This window comes from Taudactylus pleione, unplaced genomic scaffold, assembly GCF_031769625.1.
Source record: "Taudactylus pleione unplaced genomic scaffold, aTauple2 ptg000120l, whole genome shotgun sequence".
NCBI lineage: Eukaryota > Metazoa > Chordata > Amphibia > Anura > Myobatrachidae > Taudactylus > Taudactylus pleione.
Genome location: NW_028284522.1, coordinates 16,072,850 through 16,094,814, shown reverse-complemented (window position 1 = coordinate 16,094,814; position 21,965 = coordinate 16,072,850). Strand labels below are relative to the sequence as shown.

Below are 21,965 nucleotides of genomic sequence, written 5' to 3'. Positions count from 1 at the left end.
GACTTGTTTCTCTTGTAATTGCCTAGAGCTGGGGAACTTTAATTGCAGCTGTTTATTTCCTCCCTAGCATCTCTTGTCTTCATTTGAGACTTCAGCCCAGGGCCCAGGCCTGTTCTGCTTAACTGCAATCTGTGCTCAGGAAACACGTTTTATAACACCTGGGAGCGAGGGAAGCAGAGCTTTGTAGCTGGCCCTGTATTGCCAGTGGGTATGTTGTCGAGCACATTGATGGTACCAGTAAAACTAGTGGTAGGTGTTTAACAGCCGGGCTGCGGAAGTGAACGTCAGATCTGGACCTGCTCACTCTGAGACACTAACCTCTGAGCTTTGAACTCTTTCATTTATGTTTAGTTCACATCAGACCTGCAGCCCCTAAACATTTACTTCAGGGTAAACTGCTCAACAGCTGAATTGCCCCAATAAAACCAGCAGGCAGGACAATTGCAGGTTCTTCCATCAGTCTGGGATTGTCTCACCTTTAGAAGTTTCTTCTGAAAATTAGTTATCTGAAAATGATCTACAGGATACAATTTGTTTTATCTCAACTTTTTAATGGTGGACATTAAGATTATCATTATAACAAGGTGTTATATTATAGTTAGTGCAATGTAGGTGTTTTATACACCAGAGGAGGGAATGGGAAAGTGCTACATTATAATACTTTATAAATACAAAATCACAGTAACTTTATACAATGAACAATGTAATAGATATAATTTATAATATTAAATATGTTTACATGGTAAATTATGAAATGTTCACTTATGTATGGAGATTACAGAACTACATTAACAGAATGTGCTCTGTTCTCCTGTATTAAAGTAGAGATGAGCGGTTTGGTTTTGGCTCGGTAAAGTTCAGATCTTGAAACCAAATCATATTGGCTATACGGCTTTTGTATGCTTTGGATAGCCAATAAGATAAATCTGAACTGCGATAATTTGACTAAAAGAACCGAGTAGAACCAAACTGCTCATCTCTAATTTAAAGGAATTAAAAGAGTGGCTAGTGAATGGGAGGTGCTGTATAGCTGGTCTTGAAAGTCATTAAGTCTTAATAGTAAAATTGTATGAATGATTAATTGGTCAAACCCAGTCTTATTTCTCTGTCCTCTGTTCTCAAACAAATGGCTCATCACAAATAATAGCCTAATTTGTCATGGACAGTGACCTATTGTTATACTATAAGCAGCGCTGTGTGCTGGGATTGTCATTGCTACATAAGAACGTTATTACAATAACATGCTCTGTCACTAGAAGCTGTCATTACTTTGTGTGAGCACCAAGGCTTATATCTTCTTATTTACTAGCACAGTACTGAAGTCACCTGGGTGTCAGGATTAGCCTCTGATCCAGGAGACATTGTTCCTAATGAGCCAGCGTTAGTGTGATGTACCCGGCCTTGTTCTTCAGTCTTTATTGAAACATGTTGAGTTATTAAAAAAAAAAACCCTCCCCTAATTCCCAAATTAAAGGTGTTTCTCAGATCCCAAAATGGTATTTTACATAGGTGCAAATTAAATTGGAGACTGGACACATCCTTAGTTTCACAAGCCATCAGGGAGGCGCCCTGTGATTGCAGGAGGTGAAAGGTTTTAGCTTTCCTAATTAATTTAATACCTCTATTATTACTATAAATCTGCATTGCTGTTTTCAGCAACAAGGAAGCACAATGATAGTTGTGTTACAGCAACGGGTGAAGTGGTTATGGACTTGTTTGCTGCCTTATAATATATCAGCCTGGTTTAGTCAGTCCATTGTGTTCAATTAAAATTATAAATGCAAATGATAACTTTGATACTTGTTCTCTTCAGCTCCATCTACTGTGACCCAGCTTCAGCCAAAGGAGATCACCAGACACAGCGTCTCTTTAATCTGGCCAGAGCCTGACCGGGCCAATGGCGTCATCTTAGAGTATGAAGTCAAATATTATGAGAAGGTAATATATGCAAATGTATCATTCCCCACAGAACACAGAAACTTCTATCATTCAGATGTCACATGTTACACTTGTTTCCACATCATGCTTTTTATTTACTATAGGGGCTATTCAATGACATGCGAGATTCCCCAGTAGCCTCACAGGTTGTGTTTCCGCATGATGTTTTAGTAAATGATCGTCAGTCATTTTTGCATCACTGTAATCACCGTTCGTGTACACAAACATAATGTATAAGGCTACTATGGAGGCTGATGGCTAATTGTGTCGCTGCCTAGTTGTCTAGTGTTTTGGTTTTAAAATGAATAGGTATATGTGATTGCTGCACTAATATAGAGTAACATTTAAAAAATATATATTTTTTGTTTTTCCACCCACAGGACCAAAATGAGCGTAGTTATCGCATTGTAAAGACTGGCTCGCGCAGTGCTGATATTAAGGGCCTTAATCCCCTCACCGCCTATGTGTTCCATGTCCGTGCCCGGACTGCAGCAGGATACGGCGATTTCAGTGGACCCTTCGAATTCACTACAAATACTGGTGAGATCTTTGTCCTACAGTGTCTCCTATTCGTTCTTTTGAGAAAAAAAAATGTTTCCATTACTCGGAAGTACCCAGGAGGAGTGCAGTTTTCCTTTGCTTGCATTATTACATATATACATAATATAGATTTTCTGTAAGACCAGTATATCTATCTGTACTGCCCTTTTAAAGATAATTGTTGTCCATCTCCGAATGAAGGCTCTGCAAGCCACAGGGTGATTTCGTCTGTGTGACATTAATGTAGGACCTTCTCTCTGCCATGTGTAGTGCCTTCTCCCATGATCGGTGAGGGAGCCAGCCCTACTGTGCTGTTGGTGTCCGTGGCAGGAAGCATTGTCCTCGTGGTCATTCTCATCGCAGCCTTTGTCATAAGCAGAAGGTATGTGGCCCACCTCGCCGATTTCAGCCTTTAAAATGAATAGTAGCGTTTTAAACCACTGCTAAATTATTCACACGTTGCTCTGTTGGGAAAATCTTTCGAGATTGTGATGAAAACAGCAAGTCACAAAACTACAACAAAACCATCTTATGCTGCATTTTTTATTCTGTTTGCTTTCCAAGTGAAAACAACATTATTTTTTAAAATCTTAACTCCCTTCACACATAGATATAGATTAGAATAGATAATAACCTGCACCCCATGAGAGCTGCCGGTAACAAAGAGCAATTAGGCCAACAACTAAAGGAGTATAAATAAGATAATTATGAGCTCCACAACGGCTGCCAATAGACGCTTGGTAATATTATAATCTATTATTATAATTTAGTAGCCAAACTAGTTGGACCGGAATATACATTTTTTACTTTGCTTTAAAAAGGTCTTATTTTTGGAGGGTTAAGAAGTTTTTGAGAAACTATTTTTTTTTTAGGATAGCAAGAATGCTTACTAGAGTTTTCGCCTCTCCCACTATCTTTAGTACCTTCCTCTCTTGGATAAAGTTCAAACCTGAAACAAAGAGAAATTCTCCGATTAGCATCTAAACACAGCATTCACAGTACAAACCCCAACCAAGATCTTTCTTCTCCCCAGCACGAAGGCATCAGTAGAAGCAGACTGCCATTTAACACGATGTCTGCAGCTGGAAACCAGCTTCAGATGGAAAATAAATTCTAATAATCCCTAAGCGTCCTATTTTATGAAATTTCTGCATCCACTCTCTGCAGTGTGTAAAGATAGGGATGTGTATGAGGCACGTTTGAATGGGCTTCGTAAGCAGGACGTCTATTACAGCCAGAAAACATAATATAACACCGCTCTCAAGGTCACTCTTGCTATGTGAGATTGTAACTTCTCATATGTGGATCAACACTTGCCCAATTTATTAATGTAGGACATCGTCAGTACGTCTTGATCTCCAGCTAACAAAGGATTGGGCCTCAGCGAATCACTTTATCTAAAAATAAATCGGCAACCATTTGGGCTTTTCTTCTTTAGTGTCAACCATAAAGCTGGCACAGCGAGCACAGCCAGGGACCGTGTAGATGGCAGACTCGTAGCTCCTAATGCGGATTCAAACGGATCTTCCTCTTCAGATTAATATACAGAGAATATTCCATATTGTGTGTGTTCACTATGTGGAAATGCCTTCCGTTCATTATCTCAAACCGCTTTAGGCAAAGTTAAACCAATTCTCCAGGGCTACAGCATTAAATATATCATCCATATTGTTAAATGTTAGAACATATAAAGAAATGGCAATTCCTGATTCTAATCTGCAGGTCATGTTGTGATTGTCAGGTTACTGGAATGTCTGTCTGAAAGGATGAAACACATTCCAGCAACATTCATGGCACAATGTATGGAGGACATTCCGCTGAGTGTGCAGCCTGCTGGGGTGCATTATAAATCTATACATAGTACCCTTTCTCTCATAGTGAGCTCACAATCTGCTGTAAGACTTTTGCATACCAAATGAAGTATACATAACACTTGTCTGCTTTTCCGAGCATCTGTTTTCTCTTTTATTTGAATTTTTTTGCAATCCTTTTCAAAAACACTGCCCCATAGAATAATATACAGCGACGTCAGTATAAATGGATGTTATATTGGTCAGGGGCCTTGTTATAAGTTAGGTTGGTTTGTTCCAGAATCCAGGTTCCAGTTGCTCGCACTGTGTCATTACCCAGCTGGACATTTCTAAGCATTTATTCCTGTTCACTTTAACGAGGTTATGTAAGCGGCTGACAGAGAAGAAGGCAGATGGCGTCTCGTGGCAGCTTGCGCCATGGTACACGGCTTCCTTCTCTGTATTTCCCAAGCTGCTGTCTTAAGGGCGTTTTTTTGGATGCGGTTTTCGTCAAACAGACTGGCATTAAAGGGTGGAAGTTTCTTGCCTTATATTAACTTTTTGTATGCCAGGCCTGTGCTCACGTACATTGTAGTAAGTGGTGCAGTACTGCGGTAAAAAGAGTTTTTCAAACTAATTACAGTCAAAGTTTGTTTTATTTGAAGAAGCAGTATTGTGACATCGAAGGCTCATTACTCCGCTGGATGCAAAGATGCTCGCATGCTATTTAATGTAAGCAACGGAAATCCTCCTGGGCTGCATATGAAATGTCTCAGTGGGGTGTGGAAATATCTTTTTCTTTTCTTTTTTTTTTTGGTATTGTTTAATTTCCTAATAGACAACACTAGAAGGGAGTAGTTCTGAGTATCAGGTGAGCCCCTGTTCTACACTTTGTCATCTATCAAGCTCACTGCTGGGCTGATCACAGCTGACCTGGCTGATACATGCACCTTCTTTCACCGTGTACATGTATGATGCATGAGGAAGACGTCTCACACAAGGCTGCGATTTCACAATACAGACACATACCAGGCTCTTGTTTATAGAACAGTCCTGTGGGAAAAGTTACCTCTCCTTTGACCCTCTCACCTGTAGACTTTTATGTGGAGGAGGGTGAAGCTCTGCAGCTCTCTTAGCATTTTCTAGTTAAGGCTCTGGCATGCAGAGGCTCCCCAGCAGTTGCTGAACTTGAAATGCTACTATCTCTTTTCACTATAACACATTCAATTGCATGATGGAAGCCGCAGGTTACCTACATCTCAATTCATTTATTCCTATTCCTCAAATCACTTTCGGCCGATGAGCACTGCCATTATGAACCTTAATTATGAGATAAACTGGTCGGATCTCAGTAGCAGTTTTCCCTCTGGATTGCACTAATCCCTAATGAAGAGCCCACAACACTGAGAATGGGCAATGGCAGCTGGCAGTGTCCCTAACACAGCCTATAAAGGGTCACACAGGTGGCTAGATGTGCATTTAGAAGCTATCATTAAATGCTCAGAGCCTTCAATTACTGTTTTATCAGTAACCTTGTGTTCTTCAGACAAAGCCCCTTAGATGCAGTATAATTACCGACTTCAATTCAGTCCAAACCTTGTTCTGTTGAAACTCCTAAATGTTGTTAGACTCTGTACAAGTCGAAACATTCCTTGAAAAAAGAAGATTAAAACGAAAAGCCTATTTGAGAACATTGGGAACACATGTATTTTCTTAACCTACGTTGCTGGTTTCTGTCTTGAAATATTTGTAACATTTGGTATGAGGAAGCAACGGTTACAAAATGTTATTATATTTTACGCTTGTAATCACAACAGCTCCCAGTCACTTTAATGGAAGAAAACAGAGTTTCCTTAATGATGGCTTGTAATTTGCAGCAACAAAGTTATGTATATGGTTCTGAGTGCTTTGTCTTTCCCTCCTTCAGGCGGAGCAAGTACAGCAAAGCAAAACAGGAGGCTGACGAGGAGAAGCATTTAAATCAAGGTAATGATTTTTATATCTCAGCAGTATGAAAACATTCCCGAAAAAATAAGTGACATGATTTTAATCTTATTATACACTCATGAAGGATCCTTTAACCTAGGATGAAAATTGATGTAATTTATAATCTTTAAGTTGAAATATGTAATTACATTTCAAATCCGCCAATGAGTATTGGTATTGGTGACTTATGCCACATTATTTTTTGTCTTATTCTCTTTAGGAGTGAAGACATACGTTGACCCATTTACGTACGAAGATCCTAACCAGGCAGTCCGCGAATTTGCAAAGGAAATTGATGCTTCTTGTATCAAGATTGAGAAAGTAATTGGCGTAGGTAAGTGGCAGAACCAGGAAATGACAAGTTCTGATTCAATTATTGTCACCACTGTGAAGACCATAAAACTCTCTTTCTGGCATCGTAAATTACAATCAACTTTCTGTTTATCAGGTGAGTTTGGAGAAGTGTGCAGTGGGCGTCTCAAGGTTCCTGCAAAAAGGGAGATTTATGTGGCTATCAAGACACTGAAAGCTGGTTACACGGATAAACAAAGGAGGGACTTCCTCAGCGAGGCCAGTATAATGGGCCAGTTTGATCACCCAAATATCATCCATCTGGAAGGCGTTGTCACTAAATGTAAGTATTGTGAACCCTCTTGTGTGTTTGTGTACCTGTAAGTGTTGTTCTTTATCTATGCAGTACATGGATATGTGTGCATGTTTGTTTGTGCAGTCATACATAATTGCCACTTTGCACTTTGCTATTCTCATATGAAGCCATCTGCCACCTGTCTATGGTCTGCAGTGCATGCCGTTAGTTTGTAGCAGTCGGCGGGCTTTTAGACCATCACATGATCCTAGTGAGTGCTGTCTTATTTCCCCAGGTATCACTGCAGAGAACGATGTATTACATCAAACTGACGTGCAGTTCTTTTCTGCAATATTTATAGTTGTCTGTCCTGTAGAGCCTCCTTCGGTTTCCTGTGTATATTCAGAAGCATAATAGATCATCCCGTCACAGATACAAAATCTCTATGTGAAATGATAGATGGAACAGCTACAGTTATACCTAGAGGAGAGGGAGCTTGGCATAGACCAAGCCATCCATCTTGATGTCAGAGGGAAATGGCTTTGGTGACTCTCACTGATACCCTCTTCCTAGGCGAGGGTGTTGCGGGTCTTTGAGAGAAGTGAGCAGAGCAGCCTTTCTGCATGGGGACATATTACAGGGCTGTGTGAGACTGAGCTATAGGCTTGAAACAGATGGCAGCAACTCCTCTCTTTTTTTGGACAGAAGGAAAACATGGTCTGAAGCTTAACCTTCACTGGCACGTTTTTCCGTAGCATGGGACTCACAAGTGGCAACGGATGGCACATATTGGTCGAGGCAGCTTTCATTAAATCTCATTTGCAGTCATCTGCTATGGCAGAAGCTCGTGGAATGGCACAGTACAGCTGACAAATACTTACCGTGCACTATGTTTTCCTTCCCCTTGTTAATTTTCAGTCTTTATGTGAGACACTGCTCTCCAGTTCTCCTTAGCAGCTAATGAATTCCACTTTTTTTATGATTCCATCTGCTTAAATATTTTCAGCATTCCCTTAACCCTCATGTTGGTTGACTGCGGCAGCATGGCAATGAGTTGCGGGTGGGGACATGGATACCGGGCTCCGTGGCTAATTTTAGTACTGTTCATTGGGAGGTGGGAATGATGTGTGCGGTAAAATGCTGGTCCTATTTTTTTTCCTATACGTTCCAAGCTCCTGATTTAGATTCCAGCAGTGTCTTATTACCATCTCGGTGACTTATGAAAGCATAAAATCTGAATAAAGCCCTCACATGCATGGCATTAAAATATGCTGCTGCTCTAATAGCAGCAAAGAGAAGTGGAAAAAGTGTGTTGCATGAAAAATAGAGCTCTAAGACAGAAAAGTGCTTACATTTCCATACACATTTAGATTGTAATTATGCAAAGAAACAGACACCCACTATGAACTAGTCAAGAGATCCATATTTCATATGCTAGGCCAGAAATGCACTAAAATGGTAATTTTAGTATAAGGGGAAAATAAAACAGTTTAAAGGCAATAATTCAAACCCAGGTAGCGTGCAATTTTTAGCATACATAAGATGTTTATTGGTAACTGTTGTATAAACATATTACCTGTTATTAATGGTGGTGCAATCTTGTCTTTAAACAATAGGTAAGCCAGTCATGATTATCACGGAATACATGGAAAATGGCTCCCTGGATGCGTTCCTTCGGGTGAGTTGACTGTCCTGTTGCACATTGCATAGCCTACACAGACAAGGATTCCCTTGGCATGCCTGTATGCCCCTTGTTTTATGCCAACTGCTGACCTAAGTGCAGTCGTTTATACTATGTAGCCATCATGCCACAGGCCATATGCGTTAGTGTGCTGTTACATGACTACATTTAGGATTATGCAGCATCTGTGACTGAACTAAGGCTGCATACTTTATTTAACTATGTTTAGTTAATAGCTACACAAACCAGACAAATTTTATGGCACATTCTGGTAAAAGCAATTATGGTTTATGGTCCTGTGTCCTGACGTGTTACAACCTGCCTACACTTGGCCTAAGCTGACCTACTTGAAAACACCTTGAGAAGGAAGAGACACTGGTTGCAGGTCAGCATTGAATTAATAACAGCGAAGCAACAAGCGTGTGATTAAAGCCCCATTATACAGTCTGCTATACAAATAGTTACTCCTCGTAAAGCTTTTAACACGTGAATTATCTTCAAAGGGAAGCTGTCATGTAGACTAATGGGGTATTCAAAAGAGGTGGCAGCACCATAATGCCTCCTTTGTTCATTTCACTCTGCCACATCATGAGGGTGGTAGTATGGTTGATTTAATAAATTAAATTTAAATAAAATAAAATTTGAAAGTGTGGTTACCCCCCATTACTGGGACAGAACTGAGGTCCTGCCATATAAGCTTTAGTCTACTGAATTAGTGAGAATCTATGTCTCTTCCTGCATATCTGATCTATCAGAGAGCAGTAGCCCCTGGACCCACCCATATGTTACTGTGTTCTACTGTATGTGTCATATGACTAATTACGGGCTTTTCTTTCAGAAGAACGACGGCAGGTTCACCGTGATCCAACTGGTGGGAATGCTGCGTGGTATTGGATCTGGCATGAAATATCTCTCCGACATGAGCTATGTACACCGGGACCTGGCTGCTCGTAATATACTGGTCAATAGCAATCTGGTGTGTAAAGTCTCTGACTTTGGCATGTCCCGTGTTCTGGAGGATGATCCTGAGGCGGCCTATACAACCAGGGTAAGCAGGAACAACTGGTGTAATTACATTGCACAGCATCACCCATGGTTATTGGACTGCAAACCACATAGCTCTCAACTGCGGCCACTGTTGTATGCATAGTGTGATGCTCATATTTTATATCCAGTATATGATATATTATAAAATTTTTAAATCTCCTTTTTGGTCTTAATTAATTTAGTACTCAACATTACTCAGTGTATAAACCTAGAATAGGTTCACATGTAGGTGGCTCGTCCTACACGATCACGAAATTTGGTGGATGCCGGCACTGGTGGTACAATTAGCATTGGCTGAGTTTCGTGCAAATCTGCATCACTTGCCACTAAGGTGGGGGCAAAGATCTGTGCGTATAATCATTGGCAAGGCATCTGGCCTCATATAGCACAATTGCAACGCCTTGTTTCGCTGCCGCATTCCACAGTCTCCACGGCATACAGTTTACATAAACAGCTCTAACCTTGAACAAAAAAAGTACTCAAGAGAGGGAGGGGGAAGGTGCGGGAAGGGAACACACTTTGTGCATTACCACAACAATTAGGTGTATCAGTGGCAGGATCTCAGCCAAGTGAATCGAGCAGAGATACAAATCAAGGAGTTCCTTTACAAAGTTAACCAGGCACTGAGGTCTGCTACGGAAGCCAAGCCCTTGTTGGCTTCTCCAATAATTGAAGGCATACCAGCACGGATCTTGTTGCAGATGATCTGTAACACCTTCACTGCTGGAGTGTAACATAAATCACCGCTACTGTGGTACTTTGTCCCTTCACTTGGCTTAAGTTATATAATATATTCTGTTCATAAATTTGCGAAGTGACAGCTTGACCACAGGCCATATCTGTCACCTTCCTGTAAGATAGACTAGATGAGCAATTGATTAGGACCACAGCTGTCAGTATGTGTTGAGGTGAGAAATACACTGCAGACATGTATATCTTCATTGCATAGACCATGCTGAAAGGAAGAACATTTTTATAGTGTACCAGGGATAGTTCTGTACCAACCGGGTTGGCTTTATACGGGTCTAATATAGATTGACAGGTAGTCTAGGTTTTCTACCAATGAGCTGTGTGTACTGAAATACTGAGAAAGGAACAAGATGTACTTCTTGTTTACCCCAAATCCTGGCTCTTTGCAGCATAACACATCTAAGCCGATTTTCCCTACTTTCTGCATTTATATTTCTGCTTCCAAGACAAGAATCAGAACCAGGGAATCAGGACAGTGATGCTGCATTTACACAGTCTAACATGGGGAACCCATAGATTACATGAAATTATTTTTTCTCTAAACCATGCAATCTGTAATTTACTTCTCCACCATGTATCCAATTTCTGTATGTTGCTTATGCTGCCCATGTCCCATGCAGTGCGCCCAAGATGGCTCCCTCACCCAGTGTGGGTAGGATGATAAATATATGGGACTGATGGTGTCGGTATCTGATGTGTACTCAGTATTTCTACAAGAAGTTGTCATATTTTTACGTATAGCTAATCCCACTACTTGAACCACATAGTGCTCCCAAGATGGCTGCCTTACCTATTGTAGATTGGATGAATGCCGTGGGGAACTGATGATGATCTTGTTTTGTAATTTGTTTTGCTCCTTGTTACCTCTATAATTGTACTGTGTATTTCCTCACTGTAACTATTGTAGTGCTGCCTCAGCTTCATTGTTTTACATGTTATTACACTAAAATGTAAAGCACCATGAGTCCAGAAAAGCGCAACAAATAAAATCATCATTATTATTATTATACAGGATATCTAAATTGCGGAGTAATGGATCATGGCTATGTAGTTAGGTTACAAAAATTTTGCAAAGTGGGATTTGAAAAGGAAGAGGGATGAAGTTAATGTCCATGTGATATAAATGTGTAAGTCAAGTAGGGCCATTGGCAGGCTGATCTCAGATGCCCAATTGTGGTTTCCAATGAGCCTTTTGTGCATTTTGTAGGGAGGTAAGATTCCAATTCGATGGACTGCACCGGAGGCGATCGCATATAGGAAATTCACATCATCCAGTGATGTATGGAGCTACGGAATTGTCATGTGGGAGGTCATGTCATACGGAGAGAGGCCTTACTGGGACATGTCCAATCAAGATGTAAGCATTTGTTTATTTGTCTATGCCAGATTGCAGTACAGTCTAAAAATAAAGATATTCTTTAACATTTACTAATTTTGTAGTTTGTTTAGGAACAAGAGACTTAGGGGGAGATGTATCGAGCCCTGGACAGAGATAAAGTGGAGAAGTTGCCCAAAGCAAGCAATTAGCTTCTAAAGCTGGGTACACACTGACAGATATATCTGTCCAATCTGTCTGGTGGGAAGGAAAATCTGGTAATGTATGGGAGCAAATACCAATAGAAATTTGCTCCAAAACCCTGGAAGACAGACCAGATTTTCCTTTCCACCAGACAGATTGGACAGATATATCTGTCATTTGTATAGCCTAGTCCTTGAAATGACAGACGCTGATTGGTTGCTTGGGCAACTGGTCCACTTGAGCTATCTCCAATAAAATAGCAGCTGTTTTATGTGTGTGAAACGCTGATTGGAGATTTTAGATTTAATTGGATTTTCTGCTGGTGGTGTCACAGCAGGGATCCCGATGACTTGACAATATGACATCATTGCATAAAACCTGAGCTATAGACCAGATAAATAATATTGCGGCATTACGTGTTGTGTCATTAACACACTCACCACTGAGAAAAGCTGCATTGTAAAGCACAGCGAGCTTGGTGTAATTATCTCTTAAGCCAATAAAATGACTGTCCCTAGGGGACATTAAAAAAATAATTCACTAAATGGCCTTCCTTAAATTATGCATATCTTTTTTTTTTTTAAGTGTACCATCTGTATAGCCTCATAAGGGATCACATTCAGACAGCTGTCTCTGGGTGACCCACTGAAACCTAAGAATAGTTGCAAGGGAAATAGCTTGCATTGTGTTTTATACATGCACAATACCAAGGAAAAAGATGCAAGATATTTTTTCTCTCTTGGTTTCCTTGAGTATAACATTCAATGTGGGATCCCATAGTATATCTGGAATCTGTATTGTGTAAAGGTTTCCTCTGTCCTGGAAGGAACATCTGAGATATTTTTACCTCATTCTCTCATACTGAGAAGTCGTCAAGCGAGCAGACCCTATCCAGGTGCGTCTGGAAACACGATGCGTTCATGCCAGCTAAAAGGGGAGATAGCCAAGGATATATAATAAGGGGGTCAGCTGGTCCGGCACATCCTGAAACATAAGACAGAAAGTGATATTCCAGACAATTTGAGCTCTATCACTAGATAAATTAGTAACTGCACCCTTTTATTGCCATTTAAACTGATTATTGTTTTCTTATATAAAACTATAGTACTTCACTGAGCTATTCGTGCCGGGCACATGTAACAAGTTGTTGAATTACTAGTAGTATTTTACTAGAGAGCTTTGTACTCAGCTTTTTATTATATTTATAGCATATTTTATTATAATTTTTACGTTGTGGCCTTGAATTGTGTCTGCAGCACAGAATTTAGAAATGAACTTAAAGCACTGTAATCTGAGAAAATGGGATAATTCCCTACAGAATAGTACAGTAGAAATCTATGTATCTCATTTGCATCTTCCTTTCTCCAACTGCTCCTTCTTCAATATATAATAGAGGTGCACAATTATTTTGAGTATCTTTTGATCAATTTAGGGGGGTATTTATCAAAGCTCTGAGAGAGATAAAATTGTGAGAGATAAAGCATTAACCAATCAGCTCCTAACTGTCATTTTTCAAACACAGGGGTCTATTTACTAAGCAGTGTTAGGAGACAGAGTGAAAAGTGATAAGAAAGTTATAAGGTGCCAGCCAATCAGCTCCCTACTGCCATTTTTCAAACACAGCCTGTGAGATGGCAGTTAGGAGCTGATTGGCTGGTACCTTATAACTTTCTTATCACTTTTCACTCTGTCTCCTAACACTGCTTAGTAAATAGACCCCACAGTCTGTAAAATGTAAATTAGAAGCGGATTGGTTGGTACTGTACTTTTTCTAACAATTTTATCTTCCTCTAAGCTGTGATAAATACTCCCTTTTAATCTTTTGAATCTCGTCAGCGAGCTTGATGGCAAACGGAACACAGCCTGGTCAAAGTGCTGTCTAATCACGCGCTTAGACTTTCCCCATATTATATTGAACTTGCCCCAACATACTGTAGGTGCACAGGAAGGAGAATAAATACAGCTATATTGTAGAGATACAGCAGAACTCTGATTAATAATTGCTACACGTTAGAAAGGGGTTTATTTTCTACAAACCATCCATCATTGCAAAATATATAAATTAGGTAATCTTAACTATAATGCAGCTGCATATGTTATTTATTAATAGATCTGTATCTAGCACATACATATTACACAGCACTTTACAGAAAATATTTATTCATTTACATCAGTCCCTGTCCCAGTGGAGCTTACACTCTATGGGCCTGATTCAGAGCCGTTCGCTATTTGCGGTCGTTCGTTCAAAAACAAGGGGTGGCTATTCAAATGATCCGTTCGCAAATTGCAGTCTGTTCACACCTCTAAGTCTGAACGAGCGAGCAAAACATACGCTCGTTTATTTGATAAAAACGCCCCCTGGCCGCATGCACCATACGTCATGTCCGCTATTTATTAGATTAATCGAGTACATCGTACAGCGTATGAACTGCTCGCTATTCTTGTGGTTGGTGTTTTCAACCGCTATTTTGCGAGCAGTTCTGAGTTAAAAAAAAACCAAATGACGTGGTCAATGACGCTGCTGTATTAATTATGCACTCCCTTAAAACGCCCGTTTTGACCATTAAGCATGCCTGCGTTCGGATCTCCACTCCCCGTTTTCAAGCACCTTCCCCTGTTACCACCCACATACGCCTCATTCTGTCACTCAAAATAGCAGGCCCTCGCTATATTGCTTACCAACGATTTTCAGCCGCACTGACTGGTTCGCGCATGCGTACTAAAAACCGTACGCATGCGCAGATGTGCGAACATCGCTCGGAACGAGCGTACTGCCGCTAGCGAGTGGCTCTGAATGAGGGCCTATATTCCTTACCACTCAGAACCACTACAGCTAACAATGTGTCTTTGGAGTCTGGAAGGAAACCGGACCACTCTGAGGAAACACTTGCAAGCACTGGGAGAACATACAAACTCCACACATATAGTTATTTGTACCAACCTAATATATATTTGTAACTGCAATATATTTCTCAATCTTCTGTTTAAGGTAATCAAAGCCATAGAAGAAGGATATCGTCTTCCCCCTCCCATGGACTGTCCCATTGCCCTCCATCAGCTCATGTTGGATTGCTGGCAGAAGGAGCGCAGTGATAGGCCCAAGTTTGGACAGATTGTTAGCATGCTGGACAAGCTCATTCGAAACCCGAACAGTTTAAAGAAGACGGGATTAGAAGGCTCAAGGTTTGTATACAACAATTCTAGAGCTACCTGAAACTGTACTGTACTCAGAATATCAACAGCGTGGAAACTGGGCATACTAATTAATATGCACCGACCTCTGATGACACATTTTAGATTATAACTCCCAATGGGGAGATACCATCACACAGTCAATCAGCACTTTCGTTTGTTAAATTATTCATGTCGTAGTGAAGTATAACAGAAACTGTTTAATCTCCATTTCTCTTGACCCTGAATCAGTCTCTGATCAGTTTACATTTGTAACCACATTGAAACGACTTTTAAGTATCTGTGTTTATAGATATTGATTAGATACTTTAGGAGCAGGCAGATTCCCCTGGGCAGTCACAGAGGAGGCTCAGAGTGAACAAGTTATTGGGCCTATTCTATATAATGATACTGTCCCAAGCTGATGTGAAAGCTCCAGCTATGTCTGTGGCTCCAGACAAATATACTGCTTAGATAGGGGAAAAAAAAAGAGAACACTTTATATTCAGTAAAAGCATTTCCGAAACTTGATCCTTCGGTTAGATTGAGGTGTAAAACGGCTGATATCAGCGAGGTGTTCTCTGCTGGCCAGTGTGGTAGGACTTATTGATCCGAGATATTGAGAAGTTACTGCTTAAAATATGTACTAAACCTTGGAGAGTGATAAAGTGCAGAGAAATAACCAACCAATCAGCTCCTAACTGCCATGTTACAGGCTGTGTTTGAAAAATTACAGTTAGGAGCTGACTGGTTGGTACTTTATCTCTCTCCACTTTATCACTCTCCAAGGCTTGGCACATCTGCCCCATAGACACATGCACGCGTGACTGTTTCCTTCTTCCAGAATAATATGGGTTCTCCATTCACTGTGTTTCTAGGATGCACTTAAAAGAAAACCTGATTTCTTGCTCTGTATGAGTGAAAGCCCCACAGTAGTTGTCTGGCCTTTTTGCGCATCAACTACAGGATATGTTACTAATCATGGCAGTGAATCTGCTAAAGCAATTACCCCAAAGGTCCAAGCACAGAGGGAACGGAGGAGAATAACATTCCTCAAACCCAGCATCAAAGACCCCCTTATTCTAGCCAATTCCATCATACGGACTGTTCAGGAACATGTTGATTAAAGAGCGGATTATCTCCCCTGCAAGCTGGGCTTTGTCTGCTCTTAGAGAACTTGGCGAGGATCTAGTTGATTGGGCTGTTTCATTGCGAACGAGTTCAGTATAAGCTGTATAAGTGCAGGAAGACTGATTAGAACATAACTCATACACTGCATAATGGGAATGTGCAGAAGGCTCTGTGCGCACATGTCCGCGTAACATTTCTACGTTTGGAGTACATCCTCATGTCCACTCAATATCAATACCTGTATTTTTGAGACAGTATACATTACTCTCTATACATGGAATACAGGAATGCTCTATACAGGATTGCTATCACCTGTGGTGGAATGTTCACAAAACTCAAGCTGGGTACACACTGACAGATATATTGGCCGATCAATTGATCGGCCAATATATCTGCTGCCCATCGGCTACTGTGTACCAGCGATATGTCTGTGAACGACGTCACTCACGGACATATAGCGTCTGCTGTGCTGCAGAGCCGATGGCAGATATATCGTCAGACATATCTGGCCATCAAACAGTGTGTATGGGCGGTCTGCCGACCGCCTGTACACATGCAGCAGAGGCCGCGGGGAGGGGGACGGACACCCCCCCCGTCCTCTGGGACCCATGGCCAGAAGCAGATGATGACCATTCAGTGTGTATGAACGACCATCATCTGCAGATTTATCTGTATAGTGTGTAACCAGCATTAGTTGATAGGATGAAAAAAGTTTGTCAGTGAGGTCAAAGAAAAAGACAAAAAAAATTAGCCACTATGTACCGATGTTATGTTTTAGCACATACTACCCCGCAATTACATTAATTCAAACCGCTCATTTTTCTCACACCTCAAAAATGAATGAAGAACATTATCTATACATCACACGGACAGATAACAAGTGATGCAACTACCGGAACCTCAGGGATAGTTGAATTGGGCACCCTAAAGTTGAAATATTTTAATGTGTGAACCAGACTGAGCATTACAATAGGTAGAGATTTGCAGGTCGCCTGTGGCAGTGAGAGATGGATATAAATGGCAGCCATGTTCTCTGTGGTAGTCATGTGATCTGCGTATTGATAACAGCCGCACATTATGCATGTAATATATTTGCTGTATTTAACAACCATTTTTATGTCTCCTGCAAGAACAAACACTGCTCTTCTGGACCCAAGTTCGCCTGAATGGTCCCAGGTGGTCTCTGTGGTGGACTGGCTGCAGGCCATTAAAATGGAGAGATACCAAGATAACTTCACAGCAGCTGGGTACACCAACTTGGAAGCAGTCGTCCTTGTGAACCAAGAGTGAGTAATCACACTGGACTTTGAGGATAAAATTACAGGATGGACCTCTGGTGGGATATGTTGGGATTCATGCTTTATTATTGGTGGCCTATAATAGCGTGCAGGCCTTTTTCATAACTTTAAAACAAAAGGTTATGTACCCCTGCGCAACATAAGAAACTTTTTAAGATATAATGATATAATATGTAGTCTTTATTACCACTGCAGTACAGCACACTGTCTGGTGTTTTAACCCATAGACACAATAAGAATATCATATTAATTATTACAACAAACAATTTGTATGCATTAGCAGCATATAAATTCAATACACACAAGGTTAGCTGTAGGGTATCACCACAAAGGTGAAAAAGTATTTTTGGACTTTTTAATAACTTGTTCCTTTTTATGCTCTGTTTAGTGACCTAACCCGGATTGGTATCACTTCCCCTGCACATCAGAACAAGATCCTGAGCAACGTCCAGGGAATGAGGACCCAGATGCAACAGATTCAGGGCAGAATGGTTCCTGTTTGAAGTAACAGGACAAAGTTACACACTCAGAACTCTTGAAAAAAAAATTAGTTTACCTCATCCATGCACTTTAATTGATGAACTGCACTTTTTTTTATTAGCCTCACCCCATTGGACAGAGACTTTAATTATCAAAGGAGTGAGGTGAAACCCATTCAACACAGAAATAAATTTAGTCATTTGTGCCACACTTACAGTAGACCATGCATCAGGAGGATACAGGCATCTATTGATAAAGAACTGGGCGATCATGTTGCTGGATTTATATGATGTACAAGACTTCAGTCATCTCATTGTGGATTGTTTTTGCATGTCACATGGACATCTTTTTTGGAATGGATGCAAACATCACTCCATAGGTGCGGGCAAATGAAATAACCATGTCTTCTATTGCTGGAGCTACAGACAATTGTTGTGGGCAGAATGAACCATTGGAAGCTGTATCCTGCGTGTCTTTGGCAGATTTAAGGATCATGTGGTCACATGCTGACTTGGAAAATCATATTAGGAATGCCCTTGGTTCTGATGGATGTGTGTTTCTACTACCCAATGGCATCAATGCAGAAAAGCATATACAGGTGCGTAGTTATTTCTAGCGGTATAACAGCCACAAGCGACATAGCTTTTCTGTGGGGTCAATTGAAAGCAACATCGTGCTCTAGGGTTCAGTATTCAAACAACAAAGCCAGTCCACAGCGTTCGCACAAGTTTTCCATCGTTAGGGAGGACTTTTATTTGATCAGAATAATCAATCAACCCAGTTGATGGTAGATAATATAAATGATTGAATAGTAGTTTGATGATTTTTTTTTTTATAGATTGCTTGGTTAGTCATAGTTGAATTAAGCAGAGAACCCTTTTTGGAATGCAGAAATATTGTATATGTTTTGTGGTGCTGTAAATGATAGATATCTGAAGATTGTCCTTCTTTCCTCCCTCAGAGAGCCACACTCCACTTCCATCACTGATCCACGGTGAGCTCACGGTCCAGAGACACAACTGAACTGAAGCCAAAATTGGGTTTTTATCCCCCGAACTTCAGAGAGGCCTCCACAGACTTCCCATGTCATAGACACAGCTGCTATTTCTCCAGCAAGAAAAAAAGAGTTCCAGCAGATCTCCCTGTGTACTTCATGCCCATCGAGAGCCTGCCTCGTAGGAGGCCAGAGTATGACGACAATGGAAGTCATTTCATGTTTACTATTGATGCCATGTTTTCAGGCCAGGATATTGTATTTGCCTTCAGTAAATGGCGTTACTGAGGCCACGCATTTTCCATTTTATTTTCTTCAATAAAAGGGAATAATGGCACTTCAGATGCTGACCCAAGACGAACGTTTCTTTTGTTACACTGAACACTAAAGATCAACAGGACAATGGGTGGAGCAGTGTTTTGCAGACTAGAGGCAGATCACTAAGGAATTAATGTATGCCAAACTAACCAGGGGGACAATTTGTCTTTATGGTCCATCCATAAGGTAACGAAGGATGATGCACTCCAATCACGGCCTGGTCCTCATCTGTAATGGTCTCTAATGTAATATGACATTCCTTTCAAGATAAAAAAAATGATATATATATATATATATGCAATGTATCCTTTTTCAGCATCTTACTGGTAACAGTGACAACCAGACAGAGCTGCAAATTAAGTTTATATATATATATGGAAGCAAAGATCTATTTTATATATAAACTTATGTTTTTGTGATTTACCCTTTGTGTTTGTCTGACCTCCTTCACCTCTGTGCTGTGCAGACTGACCACAGTGAGGGTATATGAACATTAGGAAGCCTTGTTGCCAGCAAGACCACTTTAGTGAGTTTTATCACCAGAGCCTATTGCCCTCCCTATAGAGAGTCTGTTCCTCCACATGTCAGCTCTTAAAACCAGTGATGCTAAGAATGTTGTCTACAATGATGGTAACAAAGAAATTGCTGCCAGCAGTAATGGATTTTGATGGATGTATATATAGGCAAGGGTAGAGAGCAGATCACAAAATCAGACCAGGTTTCTTCCATTCTGTAACACAGACGAAGAAAAGTCTTGTAACTTATGTCAGATCAGTAGTTGTTCTTTACGCCAGAACATTGAGATAGATTGCAAGCACAATGTGCTCCCTCCAGGTGAATGAGGGCATTATGGATAAAATACTGTAATAGGATTGCAGTCTCTGCAGTAGTCCCTCACATCTTCTAAGATAGTCCAACGTGCTTTAGAAAATTACTTACAAGCTGCAGACAAAGAGTGATGAGCATATTAATCAGTATTGATGTGTTACTGCCAAAAAGTCTTTATAATTGCAAGCATTGTATACCTAGCAATACCCGAATTCCGATTGGATCCAGTCATTTCATGCTTATAACTGAGCCTTAAGATGTCTCGGGCACAGTTATGAGCGGAAATGTTATTGAATGATATAGTTCAGCATTAGCAGTATTTTTCACTTGCTAACTTGTACCTAATCCTACCAAATGTTAGCCAGAGAAATAAAAACAAAAGGGACATTTATATTTTTTTGTGTCACTGCAAATGAGGAATTTTAATTTAGCTTATACTAAAAAAAAAAAAAAAATTAAAACAAAAATCGTTCTAACAGAGCATTTCTTTTCTTGGTTGATACCTTGTTTAGACTTTGTTTTTCTATTTTGTTTTATTTGTAATTTTTTTTTCTCTTTTTGGCATTGGGGAAGAGTAACTGGTTCCTCTTCCCCGGAACTTAGGTACACATAACTTATCTCCTTTATTTATGGTCTTTTTATACCTAGTTTGTAAAATTGTAAAATAGCAAAGGTAATGCAAAATGTTTGCATTCTGGACAAAATAAAACAAACAAACAAAAAAAATTAAAATAAAGTAGTTACTGAATTCGTGAGTGGAGCGTTGTGTTTTTCCTAGTAAATCAGTACATCTATATTTCTTAGTAGCATGTTACATTTTTATAATTATAGCGCAGTAGGGAATGGCCATTTATAGTATATGTCACTAGCTAAGTGGAGCTGTACCTGTCTATGAATAATGTGCCCTAATGAGGCAAAGCAATACTACCACTACCTCTCTTATTCATAAATGCAGATATATTCCGAGAAAATACATTCAATGCTCAATACTTAAGTGATGAGTGATATAGTCTTGGAATGCAAGTGGGGCATTGTTTCTATGAAGTATTCTCTTCGTTTTAATTTTCTCCTCTCAAGGAAAGTTCATTTGTACATATTAAAAGTATTGCAAAACTAAAAGCAGCACAGCACACAATACATAAGCAGCGTGGCTGGGATGGTGCAGGGAATTATGGGCCGATAAGAGTGCACAGGAATTGTTAGCCTCACTCCTTTTAAGTTGATCATTGTTAAATACAACAACATTCTCTAACTGGGCATTATAACAAGCTTTGGTCAAACCATAGTTCCCTATTCTCCCGGACTCCCATGAATGTAGACAAGCCTCCAAGATCCATCCACTGCCCCAGTAGAGTGGGTAGCCGGGTACTTCATGTATCACGTTAACCTTGCTCCACTGGCCCATTGCTGCAAAATCACAGCTCGATGATTCGATTCAGCACGCCACAAACCCAAACATCTTCCATCTGTGTTTGCTCTCTGGGAACTCCTGGAGGGCATTGCTAAAATGTTGATATTTAGGAGTCAAACCCCTTTAAGTGACTATTAATTGGTTATGGTAGTTTACATTTGCCTCTAACATGCACTGTGTTTGCATTGAAAGCAAGAGTTTTTCATAGGGAAAATTGACTTTCAGATACGAGTAAGGCTGCAAAACAAACACATTCAGAACGCTCAGCAGCACAATTATTTTTTCAAAATATTGTAGAACTGCATAAAATAGTGAATCAATAAAAAGTATAAGTATATATAACTGTATACATATATATAGAGTAAGGTATTCATTCAAATATAAACAAAAATTGGGGGTGAGGCTGGCAGCACAATTTTGATTCTTCACATAGATGAGGCAAGTCCAATACATACTGTAAAGCTGGGTACACATTTAACAATGTGTATCCAGCATGA

At 40.2% G+C, this 21,965-nt stretch overlaps 1 protein-coding gene across 2 annotated transcripts in view; it reads left to right on the top strand.

The window, feature by feature from the left end:
- Positions 1-20,791, top strand: part of EPHA4 (EPH receptor A4) — a 63,376-nt gene extending 42,585 nt beyond the window's left edge. Inside the window, exons 6-18 of one of the 2 annotated variants that reach the window (XM_088472070.1) lie at positions 1,814-1,938; positions 2,319-2,478; positions 2,749-2,860; positions 6,196-6,254; positions 6,475-6,588; positions 6,703-6,888; positions 8,457-8,518; positions 9,363-9,569; positions 11,526-11,675; positions 14,827-15,020; positions 17,270-17,425; positions 17,826-18,515; positions 18,879-20,791. In XM_088472070.1, the coding sequence (XP_088328196.1) occupies positions 1,814-1,938; positions 2,319-2,478; positions 2,749-2,860; positions 6,196-6,254; positions 6,475-6,588; positions 6,703-6,888; positions 8,457-8,518; positions 9,363-9,569; positions 11,526-11,675; positions 14,827-15,020; positions 17,270-17,425; positions 17,826-17,940 (1,640 nt within the window). In that variant the 3' untranslated portion in view covers positions 17,941-18,515; positions 18,879-20,791. Of the gene's footprint in view, positions 1-1,813; positions 1,939-2,318; positions 2,479-2,748; positions 2,861-6,195; positions 6,255-6,474; positions 6,589-6,702; positions 6,889-8,456; positions 8,519-9,359; positions 9,570-11,525; positions 11,676-14,826; positions 15,021-17,269; positions 17,426-17,825; positions 18,516-18,878 lie in introns of both variants that reach the window. The other variant, XM_088472069.1, reaches the window with a different exon arrangement.
- The last annotated feature ends 1,174 nt before the right edge of the window (positions 20,792-21,965 follow it).